Source organism: Mauremys mutica, chromosome 3 (genome assembly GCF_020497125.1).
Source record: "Mauremys mutica isolate MM-2020 ecotype Southern chromosome 3, ASM2049712v1, whole genome shotgun sequence".
In the NCBI taxonomy this organism is placed as follows: domain Eukaryota; kingdom Metazoa; phylum Chordata; order Testudines; family Geoemydidae; genus Mauremys; species Mauremys mutica.
The window spans coordinates 11,444,520-11,464,200 of record NC_059074.1 but is presented as its reverse complement, the minus strand read 5'-3'; the positions used below and the strand labels follow the sequence as shown (position 1 = coordinate 11,464,200).

Here is a 19,681-nt window from a genome sequence, read left to right as displayed (position 1 = left end):
GGGGTTGCACTGAGAGTGGAGTGATGTGCATGGAAGTGAATGGAAGGAGAGGTGGGTCCATGAAACTCCCTATTATAATGTGCTCTCCACTGTAAATATCTGATAAAGGGCCTTCTGGGCTGGTGAGGGTGAGCAAGATCCGTCCCTTTGGTTAGGACGGAAATACTGAGAGTTCACTGATGCTCCACATGAAAATGGAAGTTATATACCAATAGCTGGGACACGTACCTTCTGTGGTTTCACAATGAGACAAAACAAATGGTGCATTTCTGAACTACCTCCAAGGCGTCCCTTGTTGAAAACTGAGCAAGTAGGAAACGGGAGAGCAAATTCTCCTTAAAATGCAAATAAATCAACACTGAGGAATAATCCTACATTGGCAGGGGCAGGAATTCAGGGCTCAGTCTTGCACCATTGAAGTCAACAGGAGTTTTGACTTCAATGGAAGTAGGACCAGACACTAGTTGTGCTAGCCGGTCTTTTCCACCTCTAATCTCCAGGATTCCATGACAAAATAAGAGTCACTCTGTGACGGGTTGGGTCACAGAAACTCCCTCACAACTGTCCCTAGATGTGCTGGGATACCACTAAGAACAAACCCCCCTGCCAGAAGAGGCTTCCCTCCACTCCTGTCTTGCTGAGTTAGACACTTCAGTCGGCTGCAGCATAGACCCACACCTCTCTGCAGTTCACTGAAACTGAGATCCGCTCAGCTCAGGGGCTACTTAGTTAACAGAGACTGTCCCAGCACCCAGTATTCAGTCTTTCTGGGAGCCTAAACCCCAAATGAATTTGTTTTACCCTGTATAAAGCTTATATGGGGTAAACTCATAAATTGTCCGCCCTCTGTAACACTGATAGGGAGATATGCACAGCTGTTTGCTCCCCCAGGTACTAGTTACTAACTCTGGGTTCAATAATAAGCAAAAGTGATTTTATTAAGTATAAAAAGTAGGATTTAAGTGGTTCCAAGTAATAACAGACAGAACAAAGTAAGTTACTAAGCAAAATGAAACAAAACACACAAGTCTAAGAAACTGCATACAGGTAAATCTCACCCTTAGACATGTTCCAATAAGCTTCTTTTGCAGACTGGACTCCTTCCTAGTCTGGGTCCAGCAATCACTCACACCCCCATAGTTACTGTCCTTTGTTCCAGTTTCTTTCAGGCATCTCTTGGGGGTTGAGAAGCCATCTCTTAAGCCAGCTGAAGACAAAATGGAGGGGTTTCCAGGGCCTTTTATATTCTTTGTCTTGTGGATGGAAACCTCTTTGTTCTCCTGTGCAAAATCACAGCAACAAGATGGAGTTTGCAGCCACTTGGGCAAGTCACATGTCCATGAATGATTCAGCTTTTGTTTACATGTTAGTTTAAACGTTCCCAGGAAAGCTCAGATGTGGATTGGCGTCTCCCAAAGTCCATTGTCAGTTAAGTGTTTCTTGATTGCGCACTTCCTGAGAATACTCCTTTCTCAAGAAACTGACCAAATGCTTCACTGAGGCTACTTAGAATCAAACACATTGAGATACAAGTACATAGCCAATATTCATAACTTCAGATACAAAAATGATACAACATACAGACGGTATTATCATAACCAGCAAACTACAACCTTTCCATAGACACCCCACTTGACCTCCTCTGTACAAGACCCGGTGCAACCATCAGACCCTGGTTGCAACAATGATCTATACTGTCACAGTTCATGTCAGTAACGTCACACACTCCCCTCTGATTATATGACAGGGTTCAGTTGCGGTGTTCTGCTCTTCTACTTTTTTAAATGTAAATGGATCTTTTCAAAACAGAAATCATATTGAAAGGGATTTCTTACCTGCGACTTCTGAACTGGATTCTGGAATATCCAATTGACTATTTACCAGTGATGCTGTCAGTTGTTCGTTCTTCACACAGCTGGACTGTTTACCTGTGTGTTTATGGTTGGTTTCATTGTCCAGGTCAGATGAAGTTGAGCAGCTGGCCCTGCAGGTGAATGTTTAAATTGAAAAACAACTGCAGCCATTGACACGTAAACACTAGCCTTGTTAGCTATTTCCAGTGAGTTGTGTAGAACTCTGTCTACCTGACAGTGTCTCTTTATAACGGAGGTCATTGATAATTTACAGTGCCTTCTGTCAAACTCGGATTAGGTGTTCCCATTACTGTCAACTAAGAACTAGAGTAGCAGAGGCAGAGTTAGGATTTCTAGCATCTGCCCCAAGCTCTGCTAACTTTCTGGGTGCTCTTGGGCAAGTCAAGTCTTGGGGGGAGGGATAGCTCGGTGGTTTGAGCATTGGCCTGCTCAGGATTGTGAGTTCAGTCCTGGAGGAGGCCACTTACGGATCTGAGGTAAAATCATACTTGGTCCTGCTAGTGAAGGCAGGGGGCTAGACTTGATGAGCTTTCAGGGTCCCTTCCAGCTCTATGAGATAGATATATCTCCATACATAACTTAACCTTCCTCTGCAGATCTGGTCCAGTCTACCATCAGTGACAAATGAGTTGCCTAGATGGCTCAGAGATCAGCAATTTCAGTGTTGCCGCACCATTGTTTCCCCATCTGTAAAATGGAGGTGACACTAATACATGGCTCCTGAGTCACATTCATGGGGAGGGAGCGATCAATTGGTCTCAGAGATTTGAGCTCCTCCAGGGAAAGGGGCTCTGTAAGTGCAAAGGGCTGGTGGTCAGACTCTCAGAGCTGCTGAGCACCCAGAACTGCCAGTGAAGTTCATGGGGTCTGTGGGTGCTCAGCACCCCTGAAAATTATCACATCAGGGAAGTGAGCTATATAGAGGCAGATCCACACTGCTGTAAATTGCCATAGTTCCATTGCAATCAGGGTTATTTTAGACTGAACAAGCCGTTGGTGATGCCTGGGTTTCTTCTGTGTGTCTCGAGCCAACCCCATGCGAGTGGAATGTGGCCTCGTGGATTCCACCCGCAGCCCGGTCACCACAAATACAAGCCTCAGGTGTGTAAACACCCCTGAAGGAGTTGTCACTGCACAAGATGTTTGTTAGTCATCAAGAAGCAAAACTCTGAACATCAGATCTCACTCAGAGATGGGCAGAGTCTCCAGCATCGTTGCGCCATTGTGCCGATAATCCTTTTGTCAGCCATCACAAAGCTTTGTTTCTTTTTCCTTTATGTGTTTTCTGGAAGGAAGAAGGCAGCTCTTCTTAAGGGAGCTCAGCCAAAAGAGAAGCAACGTCCCACCCATCCCCTAACCCCACCCCCCACAGCAGCAAACAAAGCCAGAGGAGAGCTTTATCTCCCTGGGAAAATTTTACTACTATCAGTCACTGCATCTCATGTTTCTGGTGCCTTGTCTCTCTCTTTGTGATTCAGCCGGTGGGGATGATAATGCTGCTTAGCACACTCAGCACTTTTCGTGCGGAGATCTCAAAGTGCAAGGAGGTGGAGTTGGCAAAGAGAATGAAAGAGACTTGCCCAGCAGAGCTGAGACTAGTACTCGTGGCTTGCCTTGTTAAAACCCCAGCTGTCGCCAAGGGGCGGGCAGGAAGGGGAGAGGAAAGTCTGAGATTAGAGATGTGAGCACCATCTGCCATCTTGGTATTTTGGCTTGTGTGAAAATGTCATGGTGCCCTAACAGCGTACCAGGGCCTCATCAGAAAGGCCAGAGTGGGTCCCCAAGAAGGAAAAGCTGGTTTCCTGAAAAAATTGGAAATGTCCAAGTGGCTTTCATGGCATGGACCCCTCTTTTGTTATTTCAACATTTCTGTGACTTTTTAAAATAATTTTTACTGAGACCGTTAACCGAAAACAGTAGTGAAAACATAATCGAAACGGTTGTCGATATCCTTAATAACTAGAAACTTTCGGCGGCCATTTTGCTAGCCTCTTTGGCAACGTTAAAAACGCCTGCAGAAAAGTGTGAAAACTTCCCCCAGAAATGGAAACATTTCAACAACATCAATACTTTGTAAGGCTCAGGGGTGGAGGTTGTGTGGGGAAGACACAGGAATGACATCACAAATGTTGACAGTGCTACAAGTAAGCTGCCTCTGGGCCTGGTGTAATTGCATAACCGTGACTCAGTCCTCCCCCATCCACTGAGATGAGGATCCAGGGTTTTCACCATGTTCTTAGGGCCTTCGGGCAAATTCTGCCAGGGCGTGACAGGCTCCGCCATCCATCTGTCACACTGCAGTGAGAGAAACCCGCCCCTGATTAATCCTAACTGTGTTTAACCTCAGCCCTGAGCACACCCGTCGAGCACGAGGCCTCACAGCACCCCAGGGAGGCAGAGAACTGACAGAAAGGGAAACTGAGGCCCATAGTTGCTCAGCAACTTACCCAAGGTCCCACAAAATGGCAGAGATAGAACCAGGCCTCACTCCCAGTCCCTGGTCCTGCGAGGCAGTGGTTCCACCCCCAGGCCTGCATTGAGACCATCCCTGGGCAAGGCACCAGGTCTTTCCCCTGCAACATTTACCTGTGCAGAGACAGAGAGGAAGCAGCTTGTGCTTCTCCTGCTCAGGGCCTGCCAGGGGCTAGTTCAGCCCCTGATACAAGCTGGGGCAGTCCCCTAACTTGCAGTCCTGTTGCAATGGCTCTGAGGGGCCTTTTCAGAGCTGAACTGCTGGGACATAGGACTGCTCTGGCCACTGTCCCTGCCACCCTCTATCGCCCCTTGTCCCTGTGTGTGGGAAGAATGCACTGAGCCACAAGGGCAGACTCTGAGCCCCCCGCCTCAGGGGCATTCCCCCAGGGGGCCCTCCAGCCCCTCTGTGGCACCAGCCCACAGGGCAGGGATTAGCTGGACGCTCTGGGTCAGTTTCTGAGCCTCGCAGGAACTGATACAGGCTCAAACGGGAGGGAGCCCAGAGAAAGGCGACAAAAATCATAACCCTCCACGAGCTGACTGCTGGGAAAAGACGAAAAGAACTAGCTCGGTGTCCGAGTGTGGCTGGCTGTGCTCTGGCCTGGCCAGAAAACCACCAAGGGCCTGATCCAAAGCCTATTGCCATCCACGGGAGTCTTGCCACTAACTCCAGTGGGCGTGGGAGCAGGGCCCAGGCTGGGAAATGAAAACCAGCTACCAGTATTTCAAGAGGGCAAGCCCCAGAGAGAGGGGTGGTTAGGAGGTACCAGGTAGGAGAAACAGACTGAAACTGATTAAAGCAAAATTTAAGCACTTTGGAATGGCGAGACTGGATCAGATGCTGGTTCCCTCTGGTCCAGTATCCTGTCTCCAGCAGTGGCCAGTACAAAATGTTTCGAAGGAAGGTGTAAGGACCCCACAGTTGGCAGGTGTGACGCAATTTGCTCTCCACATGAGATCTCAGCCTGGTCTGCAATAGTTACAGGCTGGCGGAAGCCCCGGAGCACGAGGTTTTTATCTCCCTTCCCAAACTCTTTATTTTGTTGGTATTTATTAATTTAACGCTGGCTAGTCTTATTATCCGTATAATGTCCAATCCCTCTTTGAGTCTTGCTAATATTTTGGCTCATGATATCCAGTGGCAATGAGTTCCACAGCCTAAGCATGTGTTGGGTGAAAGGGCATTTCCTTTTATGCTTTTTGAATCTGCCACTTATCAGGAAACAACCTCTAGGTCGTGATATCTACTATAATGCAGAATAGAGTCTCCCATAGGAAGCCCCATCACAGGAGTCACTTAAAACTGGATGGGACAAGCCCCTGGAGAATGTTATACACCAGACCCTGAGCTGATGTGTATCTATAACTCCATGGTGTTAGGCTGATTTACACCAGCAGGGGATCTGACCCAAGGCGGTGGGAATAATTCCCTGGAAATTCTTTCCCCTCTCTAATTGCTGTTTCTCTTAATTGCTGCTCACTCAGAGATAAATTAAATTGCCCTCAGCTAAAGGGAAAGGGAAGCTGAGTGAATCCCGAGTGCTGCGGTGACTGATCGCACCCCCCCCCCCCCCGTCTCTGTGTTTCAGACAGAAATGCGCCTGCAGGACCAGCAGCTGGCGCGGCAGCTCATGCGTCTGCGCAGCGACATCAACAAGCTGAAGATCGAGCAGACATGCCACCTGCACCAGCGCATGCTCAACGACGCCACCTACGAGCTGGAGGAGCGGGACGAGCTCGCCGACCTCTTCTGCGACTTGCCGCTCGTGAGCTCCTTCAGCCTCTCTGCACCCCTCAAGCTCATCGGTGTCACCAAGATGAACATCAACTCCCGCAGGTTCTCGCTGTGCTAGAGGGGGGGCACGGGAGGGAGCCTCCGTGGGGGAGGGCTGGGGGAGCGGAGGTGCAGACAGAGGGATCCCTCCACTGAACTGCCAGATCCGAAGACTCACGAGGACGCAGAGGGGAAGAGGTAGAAGGGAGCAGATCCCACAGCTGCTCTCGCCTCCAGGCCGTGCCGCTGGATCTCAGCCCTGAGACAGTATGGAGAAGCCTACAGACAAGCTGGGGTATTAGAACCACCGTTCAGTCTGCTCCTTTGCAAGTGCAATCCCACCTCCTCCTCCTCCTCAGTAAGTAATTGTAAAAGACAGCAGCAGTGCCAGAAGGATCGGCGAGGCAGCGGGAGGCCACTGGACCTCCCAGGTGCTTGGAAATCAAAGGGAAGGTTAGAAGTACAGCCACACACCAAAGCAAAACCCCTTTCATCCAGCTGGGGCCAGAACCCGTGGCTCCTCTACAAACCAATGATACCCCTCTGTTTGGAGGGGTCGAAGGTTGCTATCTTGGATAGAAAGCTGGTTTCCAATGGCAGCCGCACCTCCAAGGCATGAGGGATAGTGGGTTTACGTTGTGCACAATCCCAAAAGAACGGCAGAGAAGCTAGGCTTGTCCTGACGTGTGCCTTTGCGGTGAATGGTAACTATGGACATCGTACACATTTATACAGCAATTCAGGCTGGTCTGTGCCCCCTGAAGGATATGATCAGGGCTGCAAATGTGCTGGATCTCATTCTTGACTTGCTTTCTCTACAACAGCTGTATGAGTCAGCTCTGTTATCCGACTAAGAAACATAGAGCAATATACCAAAACTGTGATGGCCCACATCCCCATCCCACTCGGCCAACGCTCCACAGGATCAGCCTCCAGCGTGCCAGGATAGCCGGCTCCAAATAAAACAAGGAAATGTAAAGAGGAAAATGGATATTTTCCCTAGTGATTGTAGTAGTAAGAATTACTGTAAAATTAATACAAGAAGGAGAGCTATTGCCAAGTCTGCTGTTGATCTGTGGCATGAGCATGTGCTCAGCAACACGGAGAGTGACCAGTTACTGCCAAGCAGAGCCATTGGTCTATATTGTATCAGGATTGTTTCATGACCCTGCTGCCGTCCCTTCTAAGCCTTCACCGAACACAGATCTCTGGGGCAGTGCCCACCCTTCTGCACAAGCATAAAGGCACATCTGTCCCTAACTTGCATTACTCATCATGCCAGGCCAGCTGTGCATTCACCTACCTGCGAGATCAGCTTCACAAATCCGTTTCCCGAGTGTCAGCTTGGAGGAAGCTCCTCTGGTGAATGGCAGAGGGCGGAGACAGAGGCATCCGCACGGCTTTGATCGCAAATTTTATATTGTATATAAGCCAATCAGACTCCACAGGGACCAAGAAAGGAATGACAGGGCAGTGAAGTCTTTTGGGGTTAGTTTTTTTCCTTCCCTTGAATGATTTGGGCTTTAGTAGCTGCAGGGTGTCAATATCATTTAATAGGAAAGGACAGTAGTTTTCAGAGTGAGAAGGGGTTCAGGATTGTCACTGGAGGTAATTAACCAATCCTTAGTGCAGTAAGGCATGCCAGTTAGCCACCTCTTGTGCATGGGGTATTAATCTCCCAGAAACCGGTCAGGGGGTCTGTCACGGGGGTGTGACCACTGCTAACATCCAGTCTTGATTAAAAGTATCGACAGTATCCTACAGCACTGGTCCAGCACTGCAGTATTCTGTAGCAATGGCTGATTACTGCAGTATTCTGTGGCAACGGCTGATTACTACAGTAATAGTAATACCCACCTCTTTACAGTGCTTTTGATTAGCAGATCTCAAAGCAATTTACAAAGGAGGTCAGTATCGTTATCAATACCCAGAAAGGCACTGGAACAAATTACCAATCATTAGTAAGCACCTAGAGCATAGCAGGGTTATAAGGAATAACCAGCATGGATTTGTCAAGAACAGATCATGCCAAACCAACCTAATTTCATTCTTTGGGAGGCTTACTGGCCTAGTTGATATGGGGGAAAGCAGTAGATGTGATATATCTTCATTTCAATAGGCTTTTGACACAGTCCTATATGATATTCCCATAAGCAAACTAGGGAAATGCCATCTAGATGAAAACACTATAAGGCAAGTGCACAACTGGTTGAAAGACCATACTCATAAAGGGTAGTTAACAATGGTTTGCTGGGGGATGTGTCCAGTGGGGCCCTGCAGGGGTCTGTCTTAGATCTGGTGCTATTGAATATTTCCATTAATGACTTGGATGATGGAGTGAAGAGTGCTCTTATAAAATTTGCAGCTGACACCATGCTGGGATTGCTAGCACTTTGAAGATTAGAATTCAAAATGACCTCAATAACTTAGAGAATTGGTCTGAGATCAACAAGAAGAAATTCAACAAAGACAAGTGCAAAGTACTTCACTTACAAAGGTAAAATCAAATGCACAACTACAAAATGGTGAATAACTGGCTAGGCCATAGTACTGCTGAAAAGGATCTGGGGGTTATAATGGATCACAAATTAAATATGAGCCCACAATGTGATGCAATTGCAAAAAAGGCTAATATCATTCTGAGGTGGATTAACAGGAGTGTTGTATGTAAGACCTGGGAGGTAGCTGTCCCACTCAGCTCAGCACTGGTGAGGCTTCATCTGGAGTACTGTGTCCAGTTTTGGGTGCCGCACTTGTAGAAAGAGGTGGACAAATTGGAGAGAATCTAGAGGAGAGCAATAAACGACAGAAAACCTGACCTCCGATGAAAGGTTAAGAAAAACTAGACATGTCCATCCTGGAGAAGACTGAGAGGGGACTGAGCATTTTAAAACACCTTAAGGGCTGTTATAAATAGGACGGTGATCGGTTGGGCTCCAGTGTCCACCAAGGGTTGGAGAAGAAGTAATGGGCTTTGATGCAGCAAGGGGGATTTAGGTTAGATACTAGAAAAAACTTTCTAACTATAACATATATGAGGCGAGGTAAGTAGTGGACTAGGTCACTACAGGAGGGTGTACAATCCTTGTCCCTGGAGGTTTTTAAGAACAGATTAGACAAATATCTGTCAGGGATCATCTAGGTTTACGTAATCCTGCCTCAGTGAGGAGGGATGGATTAGACTTAATGCTGCCTGCAGTGCTCAAGCGTGTGGGTACCTGCCTCAGGCCAGACTGTTATCAATCAAGGCACGAACCCCAAATTGGCTGTGAGTTCTACACTTAGATTCCACAGCCAATTACCAAGGGTAAACTCCTCTGGCGCTACAGCAGCCTGAGCATGGAGTCGCAGACAGTCCCACTGGGTCTTCTGATCTGTCTCACCAAGCAAGTGAGCAGACCTTTGTGATAGATGGTCCCTTACTCCAAGGATCACAGCAATATTCAGGTGACTCTCAGTCCCAAAGGTTCAGTCACTTACCCCAGGTCACTTGCACCTTAGATCTCACACCAAAGACAACACCTTATTTACAAGGTTAAAGCAAGTCAACATAGATACACAAATGAGTTACAATCTTAAATTGCAAAAGGTAATAGAAGCTTTTATAATCAGCAAGCTCTGTATGTCTTTTAGGGCTAAGCAACTGGGGATCTCTCACTTATGCCTAGAAACACTGTGCCCCCCAGAGGCCAAGCAGCATAGAAATACTAAATTCCTTTGGTTTGTGGTTTTGATCCCCCTACTGCCATGTACTCTGAGTTGCAAACTCAGTTGATGGGAGGAATCCACTTGCATGACTCATCTTTACGTGGAGGACAGCAGGACAAAGAAATCTTTTGTCCTCTTGTTGACTGCATGTAGGGAAATTCCAGTTGCAGTGTCCTATAGTGATCCATCTGGTATCGATGGTCCTTGCCTTCTGGGAAGGATGTAACACCTTCTGCTGAAGATCAGCCCTTCATGCTAATTAATGTCTCTCCTGTCTAATACTTTACACAGTCATTTTCACAGGGGCTCATAGAACTGCTTTCAGTGGTTCTCAACCTATTTACCATTGTGGGCTGCATATGTGACCCACAATGTGTTATGTGGGCCCATCCAAGGCTACCTGTATGGCCCTAGGATATCACATGGGCCACAGCTGTGTTCTGATTGGGCCGCAGGTTGAGAACCACTAGATATTACCTAATATAGGATACAGAGGTTATATGTGAGATTAATGCAAGCAGCAACTCACAAGCATTCAATAAAGTCTAAACACATTCTTACCATTCTAATATTTATTTTAACACTCTTAACCGACTGATTCTAGCTATGTATTTGCCGGCATTCAGCTGAGATGTGGGGGCCTTGGCATGAGCTGGCACCTGGTATGCCAGTGTTGCAATGACCTCTTGAGGTCCCTTCCAGCCCCACAGTTCTATAATTATCCCCATTTTACAGATGGGGAAACTGAGGCACTGAGTGGTCCAATGACTTGGCCACGGTCACCCAGCAGGCTAATGGCAGAGGTGAGATTAGAACGCAGGGCTCCTAAGTGCCAGTGTGATACACTATTCACTAGGCAACACTGTGTCTAGCAATACTCTATGGTCTCGGACCACTACTGTAGTGTACCTGGAGTAGATTGTGTAATCGTTACACTGGTGCACACTTACTCATGTACATTGTCCCTTTAAATTCAATAGCCAGCTGTGCATGTGCTAACCAATGAGAGTCAGGATCTCTATTTTTTTAACACAGGGATGGGAGTAGAACTGATCAAAATACCAATTACTGTATTTTTGCAGGACATTTTGAAACATGCTCATTTTCCAAAAAATCCTGTCGAATTTTTTTTTAATGAAAAACCAAAAATGAAAAACTGTTGGCTTTCAGAAATATGTGCAGTAAATTTTTTTGCCAAAAAGCCAAAAAAGGTACTTAAAAACATTTTTTTTTTACCAAAACCCAGAAAATGTCAACCAAAAATGAATGTTTTCATTTGGATCTAAAAGCCAGTTTGCACTGAAAAAATGCTTTGATGAAAAAAATCCGACCAGCTTCAGGAGGGAGTAGGTGCCTCTAACTAACTGAAGGAACGGGGACATGAGTGACTGGTTATTACATAAATAAACACACCCAGATTGGATTTAGCACAATGGAGAGTCTTTTAGGATAGGAATAGACGGATCTCATTTCTGTACCATCAAGGACTCTCTCAGTCACTGCAGAAAGTTAATGTACTGTAAGCACAATAATAATGAAATCAGAATAGCCGGGGTTAAACATTTCAAAGATGGGGGTTTAAGAAATGAATCATTGTATTTATTAGAGATGGGACGGTCAGAATTGCCAGCTGTTAGTCAAAATGCACGTTTTTGTAAAATAAAAAATGATGTCAGGCTTGATTCCTGCCCCTGATCGCTCACCGGCTGCTGTAGCACATTACTGAACAGCTCCACCTCCAGCCAGGGGGATATGGACAGGCTCTGAAGGATCCTCAGCCAGAAAAGCCATCTCAATGCAAGTACGACGATCCTCCAGCTTATGTCATCAGCAAGAACTGAACCTGTGACCTTCAGCCCTGCGCTCTACCATTTGAGCAACAGAAGTACGTCCATTATCAAGCAGCACTAGTAGGTTGCTGTCCTTTGTGTGGACCAGGCACTAACAAGGGATGCAACACACAAGCAGCGTGCAAGGTCTTCAATGTGATCTGCACCCGTCTAGATTTGTAGACCATGCACATCACTGTGCTAGCCAAGAGCCTTCACCAGCAGCTGCCCACCCTGTGGGCTTGAGCACGGAGGCTATAAACAGAGGGAAAATGAAGGGGTGGGTTTTGTGTGGGTGGGAGGCAGAGGTAGAGGAAACGACAAAAATCAGTCACAGTTTGTTGTTGTTACTCACCAGCAAAAGAACAGTGGGTCCGGACACTTAACAAAACAACTGGCTATGGCAACAACAGCAACCACACTGACATACTTGGTGAGAGTGGGGGAATGGGATTTTGCGCCCAAAGGGCCAGATCCTTCACTGGTGTGAAACAGTGCAGCTTCCTTGAAGGAGGGCAGGATGGTCCAGGGGTTGGGTGCTAGGCTGGGCTGTAGGCAAGCCTGGGGTCAACTCCCTGCTCCACACAGACTTCCTGCATGGCCTTGGGCTAGACTCTATGCCTCAGTTCCCCATCTGTACAATGGGCATGGCAGCACTTTACTGCCTCACAGGGCTGTCATAAGTAGAACTGCATTAAGGCTTGTGAGGTGCTCAGACATAGTTGGGATGGGTACTTGCAAGTGCCTCAGGTAGCTAGATGGCTTTATGCCATCTACCTGAGGATCTGGCCCAAATAATCATCTGCAGAGTTGACTGGTGTCTTTTTTGTTCTGAGAAGAAAGAAGTGTCTGAGTTCCTTGACTTGAAGTAGTCACACTCCATGGACGGTTATGCCACATGTGTATGCAGCAGTCCTGGGATAGCAGCTTCTGTAAAGCAGAGCAATGCCAGACTGTGATTGAAAAAACCACACAGCCATTTGCAGCTCCCCGGGTGTCACGTCACGCCCCACACTCACAAGCCAGACCAAGTGCAACAAATGGTTCGTCGCTCTTTCAAGCCAACTGGCCTGTGGTTTCAAATGGCATCGCTGCAAAAGCAGCTGAAATGCAGCGGGGCCCCATGCTGAGTTTTGCTCTGAGGTTGCTGAGTTTGTTCAAACCTGAAGCTCAATGTGAAACTCAGGGAGAGCGAATCCACATGCACTAAAGCCGTTGCAACGCATCACACGAGGCCTGGTGAACAAAAACAGCCTTAGCACCTGCAGTAGGGTCTAATCCTGTTGATCTCTCACCAAAGGCAATAGCAAAACTCCTATAGGAGCAGGACTGGCCCATGATGGATCCAGCCCCAGAGGCCAGCAGACTTAGTACAGCATCTGTAAAGGGTTTGGTTTGGTTTCTTTTTCCTAAGGGAAGCATCTAATTCTTAACCTTTTGGCAATACAAAGTGCTATTACATGAGCAATGAGTGATTTGTATTTTCATGGTTTCCACTATTGTTTCTATATTACCGCTATGACAAGTGAACTGAAATAAAAAGATCATGACAAAAATACGGTGTGCCGATCTCATTTAAACAGAAAAAGCCAGGAAACTGAGAGTTAAAACTGTTACTCCCGGGCTGAATTTATACATGGCATCCTCTAAGGCATGTCAGGCATCGGGCAGCGTTACTTCTTTTGCTGTCTGAATAATAACAGACCTGAAACTGAGTATCCTCCTCACTATTGTGTTTTTGGCTCTCAGAGAGGAGCTATATGCTAAATGGGTTTTATTTTAGATAAGGGAAAACATAAAGAAAAGAACCAAAGTGAAGTCTGCTTGAGAGAGCACAGTGTATGTTTCTCCCCTCTGTAACATGCTACACTGGAGCTGAGCACAAAATGCCAGCTGCTTCCGCAGAGTCCTTGGATTGTAAAGGTGCAGTACATAGAAAACAAATCCATACAACATTTCCCTGGCTGCATGTATCACGACCTGCCACCATCAGTGAACTTCCAGAGAAGCTGATTTCTATTTGGAGCAGAATGCAAAGTGTAAAGGTAAAATTGGCCTGTCTGTCCAGCCCAAAACCTATGCATGATCTGGGCCAAGAATGTATAAGCACCTCACTCAAAACCCCAGGGAGCTTTGTGCTCTATGGAAAGCTGGAGCCCCAAACTCAAAGCTATTCTTGAGGAACATGAGCACTTGTGAGCCCAAACAGCAGACATTAGCCCAACCCCTTGAAAAATGAAACCGCTGAGCTCAACATGACAGCACTTAAAGATGTGCCCTGAACTGCAAAATTTGGATCTGGACTTTGACCAGGAGAGCTCAGATCTGGGGTGAAATTCTGCCCCATTGAGCTCAATGGGAGTTTTGCCATGGACTTCAGTGAGGCCAGGATTTCACCCCAGCTCCTTTGGTTCTGCCCGTTCTAGCGAGAATGGCCATTGGTGAAGCATAGGCCAGGCTTCCAAACCTCCCCGCTGCAGCTGAGATCTGGGGCTGACATTCATGCTCCTTTCTATCAGTCAGGTGAGGATAATTCACCAATTGATGAACCCTGGGGGACCCTACATGATTTTCAGAGTCACTGAGTTCCTGTTGACTTCAGGGGGAGTTGGGGACGCCCACAGCTTCTGAAGATCTGGCCATAGCTCCAGGCCTATCAAAGCAAGACAAAGTGAAAGGAAGGCCCAAGGAGCCTGATGCATCTTTAACTTTCCATTGGCTGTCCTGAGCTTCTAAGATCTCCCACTCTTCTCACCCCTAGATATTCATTCTGGGCTTCTGACAGGGACTGGAGGAGCTGTTGCATAATGTGGTTATACAACTGGAAGTTTAGCCCTGCCAGTTCGAACAGGCTTTTTATAAATTGCATCGCGCTGGAACATTTCGAAAGATTTGCATTTTTAGATTGCTGTCTTCCTGCTTTGGAGCAAGGGGTGCAGCAAGGAGTGGTTCCCCTTCCGTCATATCTTAAAAGGAAACCTCTTCAGGGTGGGAAATACCCCAAACAGCGTTAGATTTCTGTCTGAATAGACCTGAGCCTATGAACTGGAAACCATATTGCAAAGGAGTCGTCCATTAGGAGCACTGCTGTATTCCCAGAGGTAATTGTTATTAATAATACTTAGCACAAGTTTACAAAGATCAGCTAATTGATCTTCGCGACCCCTTTGCAAAGCAGGTAAATGCCATTATCCTCCTTTTACAGATATGAGAAATGAGCTACAGAAAGGCTAAGCAATTTGCCCCAGGTCAGTGGCACGGCCAGACTTTGAGTGCAGGAATCCCTGGCCTCGATTTTCAGAAGTGATTTGGGTGTCTCAATTTCTGAGTGCGCAAGTGGAGATGAAATCTAGCCGTCACTGGGCCTGTTTGGGTCTGGTTTGTAGATTAGGGCCGGTGTGGAGTAAGGTGTGAGTTGCAAACCCCAATTCAGATGTGGATCCGGAGCTGAGGCTATGAGCCAAGATGTTTCAAAAACAACTAGTGATTTTGGGGGCCCAAGTTGAGACACTTTAGAGTCCTGAGCACCCACCCTTCCAAAATTAGGGTCTCATGTTGCACACCCCAAAATCACCAGTCACTTTTGTAGCACTGGAACCCTGACTACCAACCCTGTTGTCAGACCACTAGGCAGTGCTGCCTTGCACGTGGGTACTCATGTGGTTAATAGTTCACTTGGGGTCAAATCTGCACAGGCTGACTGGGCACCAAATGCCCCGTCTGCCCACACAAAGGGCTGTTTGCAGGCACAAAGGTTGTCTGCAGCCACACTGGAGCCCCGCCGTCCATCAGAGGGGAGGGCTGGCTGGTCGGCCCTGGCTTCTAATGCTTTTGTGCTGCTCTCACAAAAGCCCACCTAGACCTCAGCCTGGCTTGAAGCCGGTCGCTTCATTTCCTCCTCCTGCAAAGAGCCGACTGGTTCAGCACTTCTGGCCGAATAGGTGAACAATTAAGTTTTCCCCTGAGATTTCCCCGCTGTCACAGGGCATAAAAGCCAGGGGCAGGAGTGGGACGAGCTAACTCCAGCATGGACTTTAGAGGAAGGTCAATGAGTCAAGATCCCGAAGGTGGAGCTCGAGAAAGAATGGAAAAAGGGGCTTCGTTTAGGCCTTTCGGTCTTCCGGGCTTGGAGTCCGACAGCAGCTTCTCTCGCCAAGGGCTCGATGCTGCAAGGCCCTGAGCAATTTCCGGAGGTGCTCAGCACCCGAGCTCCCGCAGACGTCCAGGGGAGCTGTGAAGAGGGTGGCCAGCTTGGTAATATTTAAAACCTGGACACTCCAGCGGGAGTGAGGGAACCTCCCCTGCCCTGCCTATTCCCCACAAAGCCCTGCCCCTGCCCCACCTCTTTCCTGAACTCCCGGCCCTGCCCCACCTCTTCCCCCGAGCTACTGCCCCTTCCCCACCTCTTCCTCAGAGCCCCCACCCCATCCCGCCTCTTCCCCGAGCCCCCGCTCCATCCCGCCTCTTCCAGCTGCGTAGGGGCTGGAGTGGGTGATGACCCGGCGCCTCCCCTGCTTGCAGGAACTGGTTTTTGGGTGTCCGGTCAGTAGATCTGACTTTCTGGCCGAAAACCAGGCACTTGGCCACCCTGGTTTTGTGAGCGATCAGCCCCTCCAGGTCCTTCTCAGCAGCGAGCAGGATCGGGCCCCATAGCATTTCCATTGCCTGGCTCCTGCCTTCCCTCCTCAGGGATTGGGGCTGGCAGTTGGCCCCAGTTAAACCCAGCCACGTTCCCCTGCGGCTGGGATCCTTGGCAATCTGGGCACTGACGTCACTGACGCTTCTCTGCCACTCACAGGGTGACTAGCTGAGGAATAACAATGACTAATGAATAACTCTGCGTGTTTCTAGTGTGCCCTTCCCAACACGCCTGGGGGTAGCTCACAGTCCAAAACACGATCAAACCGCACCAGCCAAAAAACCAACGAGGCCTTCTCCAGGTTCCATTTGAGCCTCCTCTCAAATGCGAACAGCGGGCAGAGCCCAGAACCAAGGGGAAGTGTGGGGGGGTAAAGCTGGAGCCCCCTCCCCCCAGTCCCCGCTCACTCTGAGCCAGTCGTTCTCAGACTTGAAGACCTAGGGTCCCACCCGATGGCTCAGAAGCACTTGCTGTTGTAATTCTATTCAGCGCAGTTACATTGGATTCGGATACTACCCACTGGAGCAAAGGAACCATTTTCAGAAATGCCTCAGGGACGCAGGCACCTACGTCCCATTTTCAAAACGGGCTCAGGCACCGAGGAACGTAGGCCCCGATCCTCACAGGTATGTGGATGCTTAAATCCCATGGGAGTTGGACGCCTAAGACCCTTTCAGGATCTAGGTCCTAAATCCTCATCAGACTTAGGGTACGTCTACACTGACTGAAAATAGTCAGCTAGATGTTCAAAGCCTGGCAAGGGGGGTGGATCTTGGAGCCTGCACTCCAGCCCAAGTGTGAATGTCCACACAGGTATTTTTAACACCATAGCACGAGCCCTGCAAGCCTGAGTCTGTGGACCTGGGATCTGAAACTCACTGCCGTGGGGCTTTTTTCTTGCAGTGACACATAGAAAATCAGGGTTGGAAGGGACCTCAGGAGGTCATCTAGTCCAACCCCCTGCTCAAATTCGACCCTTAAAGACATGTGCAGAGGTAATGTCTGTGTTTTTGTGTATTTACATATGTACGAGTAGCGTCAACAATGTAATCAACAGTCCCTGTCTGTGCTGTATTCTGATCATTCAGAGATCAAAAGAACATCCTAGCATTTAAATGAATTGTAAAGCCGACAGACTCCGGTTGTCGGTGGGCAGGATTGAAATGGCGACCTCGGGAGCTTAGTGCATGAGCCTCTACCACATGAGCTAAAAGTCAATTGGCCCTTAGCTCAGGCTGTAGAGCACACTCATTTTATCACTCTCTCTAAGTGGGCTCGGTGCCACAAGATGGGACACAACACCACACCCAGGAGGTGTGTGGGTTACATAAACACGGGCGATCTCTGTATTCATCTCCCTTTGAAATGTATAGCAAATCTTCTGTGAATGGAATTACCTTATGTTAATTCATATAGCTAAGTACCGATGATGGACCTCCTTCAAAGTCATCCTAATTACCTTTTGTTCCCCGAGGAGCTCCAACTTGTCAAAGAGGACATGAAATTGCATAAAAGATCCTTGAGTCCTGATCCTGTTCATCTCAGATCTGCTTGAGGCTTCATACAGGGGAAGCTTCAGCCATAAGGACTGAGATTCCGATTCTAACTGGATCACCCGGAAATATAAATATTGGGCTATAACCTCTGGACTATTTCTGAAAGAACTCTTTGCAACTACAAAGCTCACCATCTCTGCTATGAATCTGGATCTTAAGAATTGAACTCATGTCTGTATGTATATTGATCTTTTATCCATACTCTCTCTCTCTCTCTTTTGTTTTTTAATAAATTTTACTTTAGTTACTAAGAGCTGGCTGTAGCGTGTATTTGGGTAAGATCTGAAATATTCAGTAACCTGGGAGGTAACGTGTCTGGTCCTTTGAGATTGGTAGAATCTTTTCTTTTATATGATGAAATAAGATTTTCAGAAATCATATTTATCTTAGATATCCGGATGGAGGCCTGAGGCTGGCTCACTTTAAGGGAACTGTGTTGTTTGGGTTTCTGAGTAACCAGTAAGGTAATAAAGAAGCTGTTTTATACTGGTTAACATAAGAACATAAGAACGGCCATACCAGGTCAGACCAAAGGTCCATCTAGCCCAGTATCTGTCTACCGACAGTGGCCAATGCCAGGTGCCCCAGAGGAAGTGAACCTAACAGGCAATGATCAAGTGATCTCTCTCCTGCCATCCATCTCCATCCTCTGACGAACAGAGGCTAGGGACACCATTCTTACCCATCCTAGCTAATAGCCATTTATGGACTTAGCCACCATGAATTTATCCAGTCCCCTTTTAAACATTGTTATAGTCCTAGCCTTCACAACCTCCTCAGGTAAGGAGTGCCACAAGTTGACTATGCGCTGCGTGAAGAAGAACTTCCTTTTATTTGTTTTAAACCTGCTGCCTATTAATTTCATTTGGTGGCCCCTAGTTCTTGTATTATGGGAATAAGTAAATAACGTTTCCTTATCCACTTTCTCAACATCACTCATGATTTTATATACCTCTATCATATCCCCCCTTAGTCTTCTCTTTTCCAAGCTGAAGAGTCCTCTTTAATCTTTCCTCATATGGGACCCGTTCCAAACCCCTAATCATTTTAGTTGCCCTTTTCTGAACCTTTTCTAGTAAGTATTGGTAAATCTAAGTATTGGAATATCCCCCAGCTTTCGGGGGATTGTCTGCCCCATTCTTTGCAGTTCACCCTAATTGAGCGACCACGGCTGGCCCCCCTGGGATTCCGGTCACAGCAAGACTCTCAGCCAAGGACCTCTAGCTATTATATTCCTGACTGGTGGTGTCCTTGCACTCTGCGTGCTCGCAACCAGCAGGAGGCCTGTGTCACAGAATTCCTCACCTGCTGTCACCGTGCACCCTGATAAGGCTCATTACCATCTGTGCTAACACTGTTGGGGACAGAGAACCTGACGAAGTACAAGATATTTTTAGAATCCTAGAGGAGATGAATAGAGCACTCCTATCTCTCAGCACAGGCTGCTCCTGCCTATTGCTCCCGACCCAGTTAGCTTGTTAGCTCTTGCTACTCTCAGTCCTTCTTGCGAGGCCAGTGTTCTGTTCTGACACCAATGTTGCCCTTGTGCCAAGCTGCAGCAGATGTTTGGGGCCTTCTTCCAGTGGAGACGAAATCAGTGATGTGCAGTCTACGTATATTCTATGTGTAATCTATTTAATTTGCACATATAAACCACTCCTGGAACAGAGGTGGCCACAAACAACATGCAGGACAACCCCTTCTTGCAGGAATCTCAGCCCAGCATCAATGCATGGTTCCCAGAGAGACACCCAGTACAAGAACTGACTCTACCCAGAAACAAGGCAGAGAGTAAGCAAACTTTCCTGCTGTTCACTCAGCTCCCG

The 19,681-nt window shown here is 47.6% G+C and overlaps 1 protein-coding gene across 1 annotated transcript in view; it reads left to right on the top strand.

The window, feature by feature from the left end:
• FAM167A (family with sequence similarity 167 member A) overlaps positions 1-7,767 on the top strand; it is a 31,156-nt gene extending 23,389 nt beyond the window's left edge. The window contains exon 3 of the mRNA XM_045010707.1: positions 5,939-7,767. Coding sequence (XP_044866642.1) covers positions 5,939-6,202 — 264 coding nt within the window. The 3' untranslated portion in view covers positions 6,203-7,767. The remainder of the gene's footprint in view (positions 1-5,938) is intronic.
• The last annotated feature ends 11,914 nt before the right edge of the window (positions 7,768-19,681 follow it).